Here is a 14,590-nt window from a genome sequence, read left to right as displayed (position 1 = left end):
TTTCATTCTGTGTACTGCTAACAGTGCAGGAAGCATTGTCCAAAAACAGTGATTTATAAGTTAATAAGCCGTTTCCTGTGGAGTGTTATCAGAGGTCCGTGTGACCTTAGCAGTTCTTACTGGGTCAGACGTGAAGTGCAGCTGATTGCTTTGTGCTGATTCTCATTTCTGCCACCTTTTGTGTGGAGTGTAGTTCAGGTGAAAAAGCCATATGGATTGGCCACCTGCTTTCCAGAAAGCTGTGGATAAGTGCATCGTCCTAATATACTCTTTCTTTTCTCCCTACTCTTTTCCTCTTCTCCCTCATCTCTCTTCTTGGTTTATCACTTTTACTCCCTCTATTTCGTCTGCTCTTTCTTGCACTCTTGTCTCTTTCACCCAACCTTTCCTCTATATTTTTTTCTCCTGTATACCCACCTACTCCCTGTCTGCTTCCTTTTCTTCTGCAGCATAAACGCCACGTCCAGACTACAACCAAGTATGTGGAGCTGATCATTGTGGCTGACAACAGAGAGGTAAGCAGAGGTCACACAGTCTTGACCTCTTCACCCTCTTCTTCCGATTCCCACAGGAAAGAGTCTCAGAGGTCACATGCTTAGGTGCCCTTCCATCCCCTTGAGACACAAATAAGATGGCTCCACCACTGCCTTGTTGCCGTGTCTGATGTGTTCACTTGCATGTCCTTTTTGCCCCCTTGGCTCCAGATACATACCTCTGTATACTGCATTTGATCATTTGACTTACAAATGAGACCGTTCCTTTATGTGCGCTCTGAATTTTGCTCTAATCTCTGACTTAAGATCTTAAAGAAGAAATTGAGAAGAAAGTGAGATGAGACATATAGGTCAATGTCACATGCCATTCCCGTAGAGCCACAGAGACCGAATAAATGTTGGGTATAAGACAAGGTAGTTGAGGTTATCTCTTTAGCCTAAGCTCCACTGAGGAGCTCTTTGATGATAGCGGCTGCTGCAGAAGCGGCAGCGGAATTAATATGAAAGTGATTGTTGCATAACTCCAGGACACCCTGCAAAGACATTTCTAGAGCTGACACCATGTTAATACGTCCCAAATAATGTCTTTTAGTGATAATAAACATTCAAGAGCACGGATCACTTCTTTCTCCCCTTGCTTTATTCTTCCTGGTTGTGTTGTTCAGTTTCAGAAGCAAGGCAAGGACATGGAGAAGGTCAAGCAGCGGCTGGCAGAGATCGCCAATTACGTGGACAAGGTAACAATCGAATCAACAGAGGGAATGTGATTTATTAGAGGTCACATCAAGCCTGGTGAGAATTAACCGACCTGCGAGCACAGGCTGATTGGATTATGAATGGATGATCAATTCCATAACTCGGCATAGAAATGTTGTGAAAAGGCAGATGTTATAAAACGTGCTGTGGGTGGCGGTTTAATAAAACAGAAGGGAAAGATGATTTATTCATATGTAAAGTCATACAATGATTAATGTTTAAGAATTTGTTCAGAGCCACATTCTCAAGTGATTGCTTTATAACATTTGTCTTTTAATAGGTAATTTACAGTGGGAAAAAATGGTAGAAGAAAATTTAGGGGAGAAAGGTAAGTCATTAACCTGAAACCACATATTTCCCTCCCCCTCCTTCCTTCTCCTCTCCACTATCAGTTCTATAGGGCTCTAAATATCCGTGTGGCTCTGGTGGGCCTGGAGGTGTGGAGCGATGTAGACAAGTGCCCCATCACACAGGACCCCTTCACCACCTTGCATGAGTTCCTTGATTGGAGGAAGGTCAAGCTGCTGCCTCAGAAGCCTCATGACAATGCTCAGCTTATCAGGTAGATATGGTATTGTAGCAGGCACATAGTTGTATTCCAAAAGGATATACTGAAAAATGATTGAGAGCACAATATTAGCAAATTATATGGTAGTTGTTGGAGCAGTCTTTGGGTTTTGTTTATTCCAGGTAAAAATGTAATATGATGTTTTGTAGTATGACTGTTATTTCCTGTTATTTTGAGCTATCCTCAAAGGTACCCTGCAGTGTGGATTTTTTTAATAACCAACAGACAGTTTTGTTTCATCCAAATAAATTCAATTTCCTACCTTGTAAGATGTTTGCAAAACATTTTGTAAATCATAGTCATAGCCACTGGCATGTTGCAAAAGCCTCATGAGGTGCTAAAAAAATGCTGACCACTGACACAATAATGCTCACAAATTATACATCATTTGAATGCTAGATAAGGCAATGAGATGTTTTTGGTTGATGCAAGAACATCCTAAAAACATTAGCCCCTTGTGTTGCTCTATAGCACTGCCATTGGTCAAAAATTCTCCAGGGTGCCTTAAATGACTGTTTAAGTGTGAACACATGCTTTATGTTAATGATGTGATGACCTCTGTTTTCTCCCCTTTAGTGGGGTGTATTTCCAGGGCACCACCATTGGTATGGCACCTATTATGAGTATGTGCACAGCAGAGCAGTCAGGAGGAATCGTCATGGTACGTTGTGCTGAAGAATGTACACATGTTGAAATATCCATAATCCATCCTGAAGCAAAGGACAAAGAACTTCTTCCTCCCCTCAGCCCTTTTCCTTCGTCTCCACCTCCCTCCTGTCTGACATAATACTCTCACATTTCTCCTGAGTCTCTTGTGTAAGGGTTGATTTAAGGATTCCAGAGTAGATATTAACTTGTACTAACTTCAGGGCAGACACATCATTGAGTCTTTTTTTTCCCAGCAGGGCCAATCAGAGGCTATGCTTAGTACCTTCCACTTGCTGATAAATCAGAGTGTGTATCGATTGCATGTGTGGAACCGATGCTTCTTAATGAGGCGCAACAAATGAGTGAATTCAAGGGTGTACATACAACATATTGGAGCTTGAATGGAAATGCAGGGGCACATCGTAAATGTTCACCCATTACCAAACTGCAACCCTAGACTATGTGCACAAGTCATGTTGTATTAGTGCAAGTCATGCCATTATTTTATACTTTCTGTCTCTGAGTGGCTGTTTGTCTTTGGGCCTGGCTGGCTGGTGGTAAGGTTTACAGCTAGTCCCCAGATGGTTCTTCGCTCTTGTCCTCCCAGATGGCAAAAGTGGGGACTTGGTTATTATGATAGAGCTCTTTATACACGCATACATTAGGTCACAGACATAAAAAAAATTGTGTTCAGCTGACTCTTCTGCTGGGCAAATCACAATCCTGTTGTCTCAGTTGCTTCCCCTTGTTTACAGAGTACCTTTGAACTCATTAGCCGATATTCCCTATGGGTCTCATTGTTATTTTTCTAGGCAGTTAAATCCTAAACCTCCATTCTTAACCCATCTGGAATCTTAATTTACCAGCCCTGAATGTTACATTAATTTTATTGCTGTGGTGAAACAGAACAGTGGCATGCAGTGCCCTCTTGAGCTTTTCAGTCTCATCAGTCAGAGAAGGTGTCTCGGTTTTTCCATTAAACAGAATCAGGGTTTTTACTTTTTTAGCATGAATCCAGGGTTGGGTTCGCAGTTGGAGCACAGTGTGTGCCATCAGTTGATGACCATTACTCTCAAAAGCCCCCAGTAGGGCACTCCATCAGTCTGAGTTTGGGTTGCACAGAAATACTGAATAATACACAGTGACGGAAGTCTCCAGAGCCAAGGTACCCTGACGCACAGTGATGCACAACTCTGCTTCCATGAAGAGCTGATAGCTGCTGCTGCTGCAGCTTCATTATTTATCCAGCCTTTTCATGTGTTCTTGTTTTACACACCTTGCAGGAAATCTTTGGTACCTCAGCCAGCAGCAGCTTTCACTCTGTTTATCACTGTAGCTTAATCCTCACAGTGTATCCTATAATAATGTCAGTTTTTAATTTCTGTTATGTTTGCCTGATTGACCATGTGATTTTCTTTAAACCTTTTTGTGAGTTTTGCTCAGAAGAGGTTTATATTTGTGAGAATAGAGCAGCACATCTGGCTCAGTTAAAATTTGCAGAGCAAGCTGAAGGTGACAGCCTGCATTCTGCTGTTTCATTACTCATTTCAGTTCAACGACAAGCAGTGGAAATGCTCTGATAAGCACACATCCAACAGCATTGTTTGTTTAATCTTGCCAATATGCAATTACACTCACTTGTTTTTGAGTAATGTTTCTCCAGTGGGTCCTGTGGGGTGCAACAATTTGGCTAGCATTACATTTTTTATTATTTGTTATTTTCCTCAGAGTATGTGATCAGAAACAGCTGTTTTTAATTAGCAATTGTTTGCCGCAACAGAGCTGTAAACAGAACTCATTTTATTGTAGGACGTTGCATTTAGCATCATATTTGGTCTAGAAATATACTGGATAAACCAGGTTGATAAAGTAGAGAATTCTTGGATTTAATATCAATCTCTGTATGACTTTTCTTTAGGACCATTCAGACAACCCCCTGGGTGCTGCGGTCACTCTGGCCCATGAGCTTGGACACAACTTTGGAATGAACCATGACACTCCAGAAAGGGGGTGTGGCTGCAGGGTGACAGTGGATCGTGGAGGCTGCATCATGACTCCCTCCACTGGGTGAGTTACAGTATCTCTCTTGACAATTAAGAGTGAATTTATATACAAGATAACTGACTCCTCACTTCTTATCACAATATCTGAGACTGTGGGAGTTATTTGATTTTCATAAGCCTCAGGATATGCGCTATAATTCGCTGCTTCAGTGCACTCCAGTGAGGCCCCTTTTGGTTCATCTTTACAAATAACTCCGAAACCATCCAAAATGCGTTATCATGATATCAAGCCATCATTAACTTTGCATTAATTTAGTCACATGTTTAACACAATGAGTGTTGCCCAAAAAAGCACAGATTGTGATCATATATAAATATTATTCCACATGCTCACCATTTGTAATTTAATGTCTGTGGAGCAGTAAGCAAATGTTGCAGACGAACTGTTGGGCCGTTGGGTTTATAGCAGATCCGACAGCTGTGCTGATGCCCTGCAGCAATATGACTCATTCTGAATGGAAAGCCAATGGTTCAGTCACAGTGCATGGCCAAACCAGTACAGTTTACACTTATTCCCTATAAATGTAGTTGTTCTCTAAAAGACAAAAGAGCTTTTTGCAGAAAGCATACATATGTGGGACCAAAAACTTGCTGTAGCCTGAGTGTGTGAATATGGTACTGCATGCATGTCACATTTGAATGTATTATACTAAGAAAAACTAAGTCTATACACCTTATTGCCTTCAGTAAGGAATCAAGATAGGGAAGAAGTTATTAAATAATTGCTCAATATGGATTGCAATGCCTAAAAGTGTGTAGCGTAATGGAACTCTGGGATGTTCTGGGTGGAAACATTGGGTATCACTTCTAGAGTTCTAGTGGACTGTGGGAGCCCCAGACTGGTGTTTATGCTGGAAACATCCCTCCGTATTTGGTTTGGATCAGACCCATAAAAAACAAGGTAACGCTATTCTTGATTATAGAGTCATAAAACAACACAGCAGTAAGATGTAGATTTATATTTAGCCCTGACTGAGGGTATCCCTGGTCAAGGACTTGTCCAAAAATGGCAACACAATGAACATATAAAAAAGAACCAAGAAATGTGGTGTGAAGTAGAAATAAAATGGTTTTGTCTCTCCATGTTTCTCCTTCACTGGTTCTTTCTGGCGCTCTCCTTTTCCTCCACCTTCACAGCAAGTTAGAGTGATGCTATTCTTTGACATATATGCAATTTTAATGTTGGGAAATCTCTCTGCAGCTTCAAATAAATAGTTAACTACCTCCGAAAACTATTATACAGTTTTTATGTTGCAAGAACTTATCACCTTTCCCTTAAAATATCTAACTCTGAGGTTGTTCATACATAGCAGTGACGAACCTCTCTAAATATGTAGTATGTTTGTGCCAATCATAGAATATTGAGAAAAAAATCAGACATGAATATTTTCTTTTTTTTGTTCTGCCTCCCACAGAGACTATTGTTTTATTCTATCTGACGAAAGAAATAATCTAGTCCTTGGTTTCAGTATAATCCTCTCTATACCTCCTTATTGCTCCATATTACTACTTTGTTTTTTAATCTAGGATTACAGAAGCAATGTATTTAAATAAGGATGTTTATTAACTTTATCTTACTGCAGGCTGCTTCCTCAGTTACTTCCAGGTCAGCACCATATACTCAGCCTCAGGCACTGCTCCCATGGGTCCAGCTCAAGCCCTTTGACTGCTCAAGCAGTTCCATGCTTTAAAATGCTATGTGGCCACACACATTAGTTCTGTTGCAATCACCTGAATGTTTTCACCACCCGGCAGCTCCAGTTATTGGTTTACAGCATTGACTACCATGTTTTTCTAAGCAAGCAGCAGCTCTTTTCAAAGTGCAATGTGATTATACAAAATGCCTCTTCACAGGACCAGGACTTGAATGAATTGATACCAAAGCCCCTCTGATTGCCAGCCCCTGCATTCAATAAGTGCAAGTACTGGCAAAACCCATCCACTCTCAGTAAATTAGGAGTTCTGTTGTTTTGTTTCTGTTGTTTGATTCATGATTTGTTCATTTTAATCAAATAGAGTACAGAAATGTCTACTTCTTATATGTACAGACAGATGTCCATCATGCTTTCCTGGCCTTGCTGTAAGACCGGGAATAGAGTGGAGGAGATAATGAGATCCAGTTCATCATTATTATGTGGGATGGAGGGGTTTGGGGTTGATGGCAGGGGGGCAGTAAAACTGCAAGCTGTCCCAGTGCCAGTTTCACATCTGCACAGAGCACTGCATGTTTCCTGCTCACGCTGGTCACGGCCAATTGTCGCGTCCCCCTCTCCATCCATCCCCCCATTAACTCTAAATGAGAACAGCCTGGTGTCTCCCATCCTCTGAGATTATATCTCCTTAAAACACACAAACTGGAACACACAGAATGACTGAGTGGCTGATGACTACTCCATAGATACAGGAACACATGTATGTGTACAAGCATATATAAGATAAAGCCATCTTTTTCTCGGACTAAAATAGGTCCTTTGCTTTGTCACCTTTTCTTCATTTTCATTGTGTTGGTTTTTTTTTTTGGTTTGATGGTCAGCTTTAAGACTTTATCTGCTATATTTGCACAGTCCACTTGCACAGTTCTTTCATCAACCAAATGTGGCTGTCTACCACCAATGGTGCCTGTGGCATGTGAGCCCAACTACCAAGTCAAGTTAAAAAAAAAAACAACAACAAAAAAAAACCCACCGTCTTCTCCTCCTCCTCCTCTCCTGATGTACACACGAATTGTCTTCCTGTCAGGGTACTGATCAACAATTCATATCTACTATATTTCTCCCATAAAAATAAATATAAATAAATACAGTCACTGGCCATCTAAATCACTCACACAAGCTGAGATGGTGATTGACAGCCATGCTCAAGGGTGTTCAGCAGGTTTCATTCACTCATGAGTCAGACTCTGAGTAAGATGATGACTGGAGCATGGGATTACCGTCAGACCAAGATTGATGTATCTCCCCTGTCATAAAATAATCAGGAATCACAGAAAATGAGTCAAACTCCAAGACAAGCTATAGAAATGTGACCCGTGCCCTGCTGAAGAACAGGAACTTTCCAATATGCCTTTTTTAATTGGGTCCATTGGGAAATCAATGTGAAAATGCCCTTCAGTATCTACAACGTAGGCCAGACTGCCAGGCACCAAAGGCCACAACAGATCATATCACCTAATGTCATCACCCAAAGCCCAGTTTCTACATGCATAAAGGAAGCCGTAAAATTGTTATTAAATGTGTAGTGAAGTGACGGTGGTTTTGGATTACTTTAGCAAGTTTTAAATATTTGTCACAGTGACATAAACCGGCTGTTGACCCGGTTCTCCTCTGTGATCTGAACCACAGGGACATACATACTAGGAGGAGAGAGCCCTGCCTAGATGATTTGGGTTAAAGGGCTCTATTTATTTTAATTTGAGAGTGAGCTTTAATAGTGATCTCAGATACGATCTTCCAAGGCAATATAATATTTTATCAAGAAATGTGTACATTTGTTCATCACTGAACTCACAATAATTTTATCTTTTGATCTGAGTTTTGTGATCCTGCATATGTAAGGGTTTTGGATGTACATGAGCTGAGTGAAATGCAGGAAGTAAAAAAATCAACAACAAAAATAATTTCGGTAAACAAAATAGTAGAGATAGATGAAAAGCAACAGACCTAATAGAAATGTATTCAACTTAGTTTTTTGAACTCTCAGGGATTCAATTTAATCAAGTGTTATTGTCTTTACTCATCACTCCTTTCCTACATCACCACAAAAATATGGGTTACTTGCCACAGTTTATCTGGGCTTTGCGATGTCTGAAAGCCTTCCACTCTATAGTGATATCACAGTGTATGGCCTTAGGGGCCTGTAATAGATCTGGGAATGATTCCTTATCTGCGGACCTCCTACAGATCCATTAAAGCCTTGTTTGGTCATTGCTGCAGCTTAGTTGCAATGATTGCTTTGCACACTCTATCAACCATCAACTGCAGTACCTCTGAAGCTTAGGAGCCAACTGTCAAACACTGTGTCAAGTGTAGGTTAGAAATGTACAAAAGAGCAGAACAGTGAAGAATTGATCGCATAATGTAACTGGAGCACAACTAGGTGGAACACAATGCAGCAGCACAGAACAGGTAGAGAGCAGGTAGAGCTTAACACAGCTCATGCTTTGTAAAGCCAGAACAGGACAAGTGCAGACTCAAAGGTTAGAGTCACTGAGTCTTTTCTTTTGAGGTGGTGGCCCAGACTCCCATGGGATGAAGGATTGCCTAAAGTGTCCTGAGTCTGCCACAAGCCCCAGATGAGCCCACCACAACTAGCCCTGGCACTGCTTCACTAGCCCTGGGGACTGCAGCTGCTAAATGCTATCCACTGTAATTCATCTGTGCGCCTGCCTTTTCACAGCCATTATTCCTCTTCCCAACCCCAGACCGTTGCAGGGTAGACCAATTATTTCTGTATTGCCTCTCATAAAGAACAGCTGGATCCTGAGCTGCTCATGTATCTCAGGGTTACAGAAAAAAACAGTGATGTGAATGTTTGTCATGCATTGCATGGGCTGGAAACTGAATAGCAGGGCTGAGTTCATGGAAATTGAATGAATGCACCAGAAGGGGGGTTGCATCTTGGCAATTTTGGCTCAGGCTTTGGGGGCAAAGAGGAAATCAACAACAGCAGTTGCTAAGGAAGTAGCCTGCCTGTTGAACAGCAATCTTGACAGCTGTTCATCATAGCAGGATCCCCAGAGGTGCTCTGAGAGGAGGAGTGGAAAAAAGGTGTGCAATTATGACTGTTATTACAGCTTTCCTTGTTGCTCTTTCCTTTCACCATTTCATTACAAATCCATTCTGATCTTCTGCTATAGTCCAAAATATCTAGAGATCAGCTTTGAGGTACCCCCACTTTCACCTAACACAACCTCTGGATATTGACGTTAGAGAGCAGCAGGCTGTGTGTTTGGGGAAGGGGGGTTCAACAGCAGGAGCTGAAGTAAGCCGCCTCCACACATGACAGAAATCAAAGGCAAGTCAAGAATGAGGTCATGTCAAAACATTCACAGTGTCATGACATATTTAGAGCTGTATTTAATGTGAAACCCAATCAGACAAAAACACAGTTTGAAAGAGTTGTCGACATTGAGCTACACAGAACTGCCTAGTTCTTAGAAATGACAAAACTCTTAGGAAAAAGTGATTATTTTATATTAGTTTATATCTCAGCACAGCCAATGGATCTGATTTCAAGACTCAGCCTTCATCTCCATCTCATTTAAACTCATGTACTGCTCATATAAACACCTCTGTGAGCAGCATTTATCAGACTGGCAAGGACCATTATAAGACTGTGTTACCCCTTGATGCCACAGTAGCTCTGGCCTTCAACTCTTTTCATTATTAAGGCTTAGAATATGATTTTTGAAAGATTTGTAGATCGTGCCAGCTGTGCCACAGCCATGACATGTTTGCTGTCCTATCAACACTGTCACTTTCCTGAACAGAAACACTTCACAAGCTAACTAACCAATTTCCCATGCTGTCATTTAAAAAAAATGCATTATACACTGGATATATGAAATATATTTGATCAGCTCTGCAGACAGTTTGCTTATTTGAACTTTTCTTGCTGTCGAAATTTAAATGGATGTAAAACGGACCCATTTTCAAATCATCAACAAATCATCAAAATTCTTGAGTCAACTGGGCATTCAGACTGACTGCATCTACATTTCTTGACGTCCAGCTGTTGGGTGGGTCGTAGCTGCTGTGCATATTTGGTTTGTTTATTCTCCCCACTTCATCAGAGTTAGGACTCTCACTGCTGTGACAGGAAAAGTCTAACTGACGCAAAGGAAAGAAAATCAGCCATTTGAGTCTAGAGGCCCAAACAGGAGAGTGGGTGGCAGAGGTATCAGAGGTTTAAAAGGCACATTTTAGATGGTACACTTCACAATGTACATTTCAAAAAAGTCAAGAGCCTCTTGAAAGAACCTTTTGGGCATCTAAGCTGACCTGGATCCACTTATTTTTTCACACATACACTCATTCTTATGCACAAAGACAAGTGTGAATATGATGTACCTAAGGGTAACAAAGTCACCCATTGTGGCCTTGTTGTGCAGAATTTATTGTGTGGGTGGAGGTATTAAAAACCTCATAAGGGGCTTCTTTATCAAGAGCCACAGAGAGTACGAGATACAATCTGCACATATTCATGCACACTTCACACATACACTGTCATCTAAGGCACTATATTATCACAGAAAAAGCTCAATAAAGCTGCATGAGGTCTGTAACAAAGCTTTTGGCAGACAGAGCTCTGGGCTGTGTGCTTTCCCCATGGAACAGACCACCCCCTCTGTCTGCTCCAAAAACAATATTAAAAACACACCATCCCCTGTTTCTCCCAAATTTATGGGTGTTGCAAGTCTTGCGAAGGAAGCACTTTTTGGTTTGAGTTTTTATGATCCCCTGTCTCGTAAAATATATCTTATCAGATCTCCCTCTCTCTCCATGAAGGGAGAAGTCACCGGGGCTCTGTGCTCTTTGCATGCTGATAGAGCTTTGGAAAGGTTGCTGAGCTCTAGTGGTTAATTGATTTTGTGATTAGTAGCAATTAGCGCAGATTACATCAGACCGAAGAGGACCCTTGTGGGGGATCTCAATTGTCTCTCTCTCTTCTCTCTGTTTGTGTCACTCACAAAATATTTCTTTCACTTGCAGGTATCCATTTCCCACAGTGTTTAGCAGCTGCAGCAAGAAAGACCTGACTGCCAGCTTTGAAAAAGGTGTGGGGATGTGTCTGTTCAACATGCCTGAGGTCAAGGTGCTCTATGGTGGGCAGAAATGTGGCAACGGCTATGTGGAGGAGGGAGAGGAGTGTGACTGTGGAGAACTGGAGGTGAGAGTGCCAAAGGTCATGTTAAACAAAGTGTTTTAATCTCCAGACCTCCTTCAATTCTTCAGCATTCTTGTGCTACACCCCTTCTGCCAAAATTGAAATGTCTTTCCAAACTGCTAACCATAAATCATTGTTAATTATGTTGCCCACATTTGAGAAATGAAATATACATAAGTGCTAGTGAGGGTTTCTGCAGCTTTCCTGACAGAAACATGGCACAAACCAACATTTCCCAAAGTGAACACAAACTGTCCGTCTCTGTTACGAAAGCTCTCATAATGCAAACAGAGTCTTCAGAAAATGAGCTTAGAGATATGTGTGTGAATATATTCATTTGATCCACTGAAGAGGTGTTTGAGAGCAAAGCTTTCTGATTGTGATTCAGTTCACTGAGAGGAAACATCACTGACGGCTTCACCCTGTCAACTTGTGAATTATTTAAATGGATCTGCATCCACATGAACACACGTAATGGTGGCACACGTTGCTAACTGCTTCGACTACAGGATGATAAACCAGTTAATCATGACAATCAGCAGAGGCAGGCTGACAAGAACAGAATTATGAAATATGAAGGAGACATCTATTATGATTTGGAAGGATGTTTTGGATTATATAATAGCCTACATGAAAGAATGCCTTGTTGTCTTTTGTTTACGTCTTCTTACCCAGCGAGCTAGTTGACATATTCAGGTCTCAGCCAGGGTCAGACTGAAAAGTGGCCTTGTCCTTCAAAACAAAGAACTGACATACTGTAAGCCCTGCAGGCCTGAGCCAGCAGCGATAATAAAGCTCTCCACAGAGTTGAGCGGCGTCATGCCAACCCAAGCCAGATCAGAGTGCTCAAACAGCACCTCTCTACACCATTAAAAGGCCTCATTAAAAAGCCTAGGTCCTATTCCTCACAATCACAGGCTACTTCTTTTCAGTGCGACTCCACCGCCTTCTTTGGCCCCAGGGACCCTGGGAAAGGCCCTTAATAGTTTTCAGGCTGAAAGAAGTTCTGGAAGGCCCATCATGTCAGCCGTGTCCCCTGCCAGCTCCATCCATCTACTTCTTCCCGACTCTTACTGGACTCGGTTGTACAGTATTTTCAGACTGCGGCTTAATGGGAAGAGGGAGAGAGCTGAACCTCTGGGTTGTAGTCAGTCGGCCTCTTTGTGAGATAATACATACACAAGCAGCTGGACACACACATGCGCACATCCTATACGCTGAGCTTTGGGAGTACTTCCTTCCATCTGCATCAGAAGGCACAGACTTGCTGATTGGTGTAGTGAATGGCTCATGATAAAGCTTAACATGAAACAGATGGGTCTCCACAGTGAGCTGGGAAATATTATAGGGATGGTTGGTATGGTAGACATACTGCCTGTCTGTCTGTCTGTGCACTTCTAAAGGGCTGTCCAAGAATTTTTTTCTCATATCTTGTTTTAGGATGATGAAATCTTCTTTTGTTGTTTTCAGCTTTGCTTAGTTAAGGAATCAGATCCATTTTAAATCAAGGTACAAAAAAAAACACGACACTGCGAATATCTTTTCTTTTGAGTAAGTTTGACTGGTATAACTCACATATAAAGCTGAATTTGAGGAAGAGTGCTACAATAGTATCAAGAAAAGTGACGCTTGTTTTTAGGGAATTCTTAAAATGAGTTCAGTGATCTTTATTTTATGATGCCATGACAGGTATGGGTTCAATTCCTGGCTGCAATAGTCACTGTACTGATTATTCCTTCCTGCCCATACAGTTGGTTTGTGTTCTCAGGCGGCAGAGATTTGTGTGAATCATTGTGTGTGTGATCATTTTTTGATGCTCCTCACCCTCATGTAAACAAGCAGAAAGGTACCAGATACCTCTTAGCACATGCTTACCCCACAGGCGGATTTTTTTTTTTTTACTACACAATTGTTTTTTTTTACAGTGTGTCATTAATCTCTACCCCTCCTCATTTTTCTATTCCCTCTACCTTCCAGCTCATGGCTGCGGGCATCGAAATGAGCTTGTAGGTTCTGTCAGATGGAAACATTATTGTTTCTAGAGAACTAGAAACTGGTGTTTCCTCTTCTATGCCAGTTTTTTTTAGTTTAGTTGGTATGAAACACAGTTGTGCTTGGGCTGCATCCCCTCTGATAACAAAGTCTGAGTATTTGCTCTGAGATGAAATATGATCTCTTTGTGCTGAGTTCATTTTTCTTTACTTTTGTTCCACTTCACTCATTGTACATTCCATCTCTCTGGTTAACTTTTTTCTCTTTTTGTTTCAATTTTAAGGAGTGTATGAATCCCTGCTGCAATGCTACTACCTGCACTCTGAAGGGGGATGCTGTTTGTGCCCACGGACAATGTTGCCAGGACTGTCAGGTATGATGCAGGACATCTTGATGGACCAGTCACAAAATTTAAAATAAACTATCCAGAGCTCTTTTTGTCTAACCACATATTTGTCTATATTTCACTACGTCTTTGTCTTTATGTCTTTTGCTTGCTATATTTGAGTGTAGCTGAAGCCAGCAGGCACTCCATGCCGTGAATCCAGTAACTCTTGTGATCTGCCAGAGTTCTGCACTGGTACAAGCCCTCACTGCCCCTCCAATGTCTACCTGCACGACGGCCACGCCTGCCACAATGTGGACGGCTACTGTTATAACGGCATCTGCCAAACACACGAGCAGCAGTGTATCACACTTTGGGGCCAAGGTATGTGGAAAGTCCCTTTTGCTGCTGGTTCCCGCTGCCCATGAATGGGCTCAATAACGGTCACCAGCTTTTCAATGTGTTCCATTGTGTGTTGTGTAGGAGCTAAGCCAGCTCCAGGCATCTGCTTTGAAAGGGTCAACTCGGCAGGAGACCCCTATGGCAACTGTGGCAAGGACTCTAAAGGCTCCTTTGCCAAATGTGAAGCACGGTAAGACCTTGTGTTCCCATAGAAACCAATCCATGCATTTAATTGTTTTTTCAATGGAATGGAGACTGGAGTAGATGCGATTAGCTGATACAGTCAGTTGATTAACCTTTAACTGATGGCCAGAAAATCAATTAGAACAACAATCTTGATCATTTATTAATTGTTTAGGTAATTTTCAAGCAAAAATGCCTGATTTAATGAATGTTTTTCCTTGTTTTAAATAAAAGTATACTGCTACTTCTGCTACTGCTAATCAAGACACTAATT

The 14,590-nt window shown here is 41.6% G+C and overlaps 1 protein-coding gene across 1 annotated transcript in view; it reads left to right on the top strand.

Annotated features, from left to right (window-relative positions):
- Positions 1–14,590, top strand: part of LOC134003446 (disintegrin and metalloproteinase domain-containing protein 12-like) — a 71,203-nt gene that overhangs the window by 48,884 nt on the left and 7,729 nt on the right. Inside the window, exons 7-15 of the mRNA XM_062442656.1 lie at positions 450–515; positions 1,160–1,231; positions 1,643–1,812; positions 2,395–2,479; positions 4,385–4,533; positions 11,240–11,417; positions 13,690–13,779; positions 13,920–14,115; positions 14,215–14,323. Coding sequence (XP_062298640.1) covers positions 450–515; positions 1,160–1,231; positions 1,643–1,812; positions 2,395–2,479; positions 4,385–4,533; positions 11,240–11,417; positions 13,690–13,779; positions 13,920–14,115; positions 14,215–14,323 — 1,115 coding nt within the window. The remainder of the gene's footprint in view (positions 1–449; positions 516–1,159; positions 1,232–1,642; positions 1,813–2,394; positions 2,480–4,384; positions 4,534–11,239; positions 11,418–13,689; positions 13,780–13,919; positions 14,116–14,214; positions 14,324–14,590) is intronic.

Source organism: Scomber scombrus, chromosome 21, assembly GCF_963691925.1.
Source record: "Scomber scombrus chromosome 21, fScoSco1.1, whole genome shotgun sequence".
In the NCBI taxonomy this organism is placed as follows: domain Eukaryota; kingdom Metazoa; phylum Chordata; class Actinopteri; order Scombriformes; family Scombridae; genus Scomber; species Scomber scombrus.
This window is presented reverse-complemented; position numbering and strand designations above follow the sequence as displayed.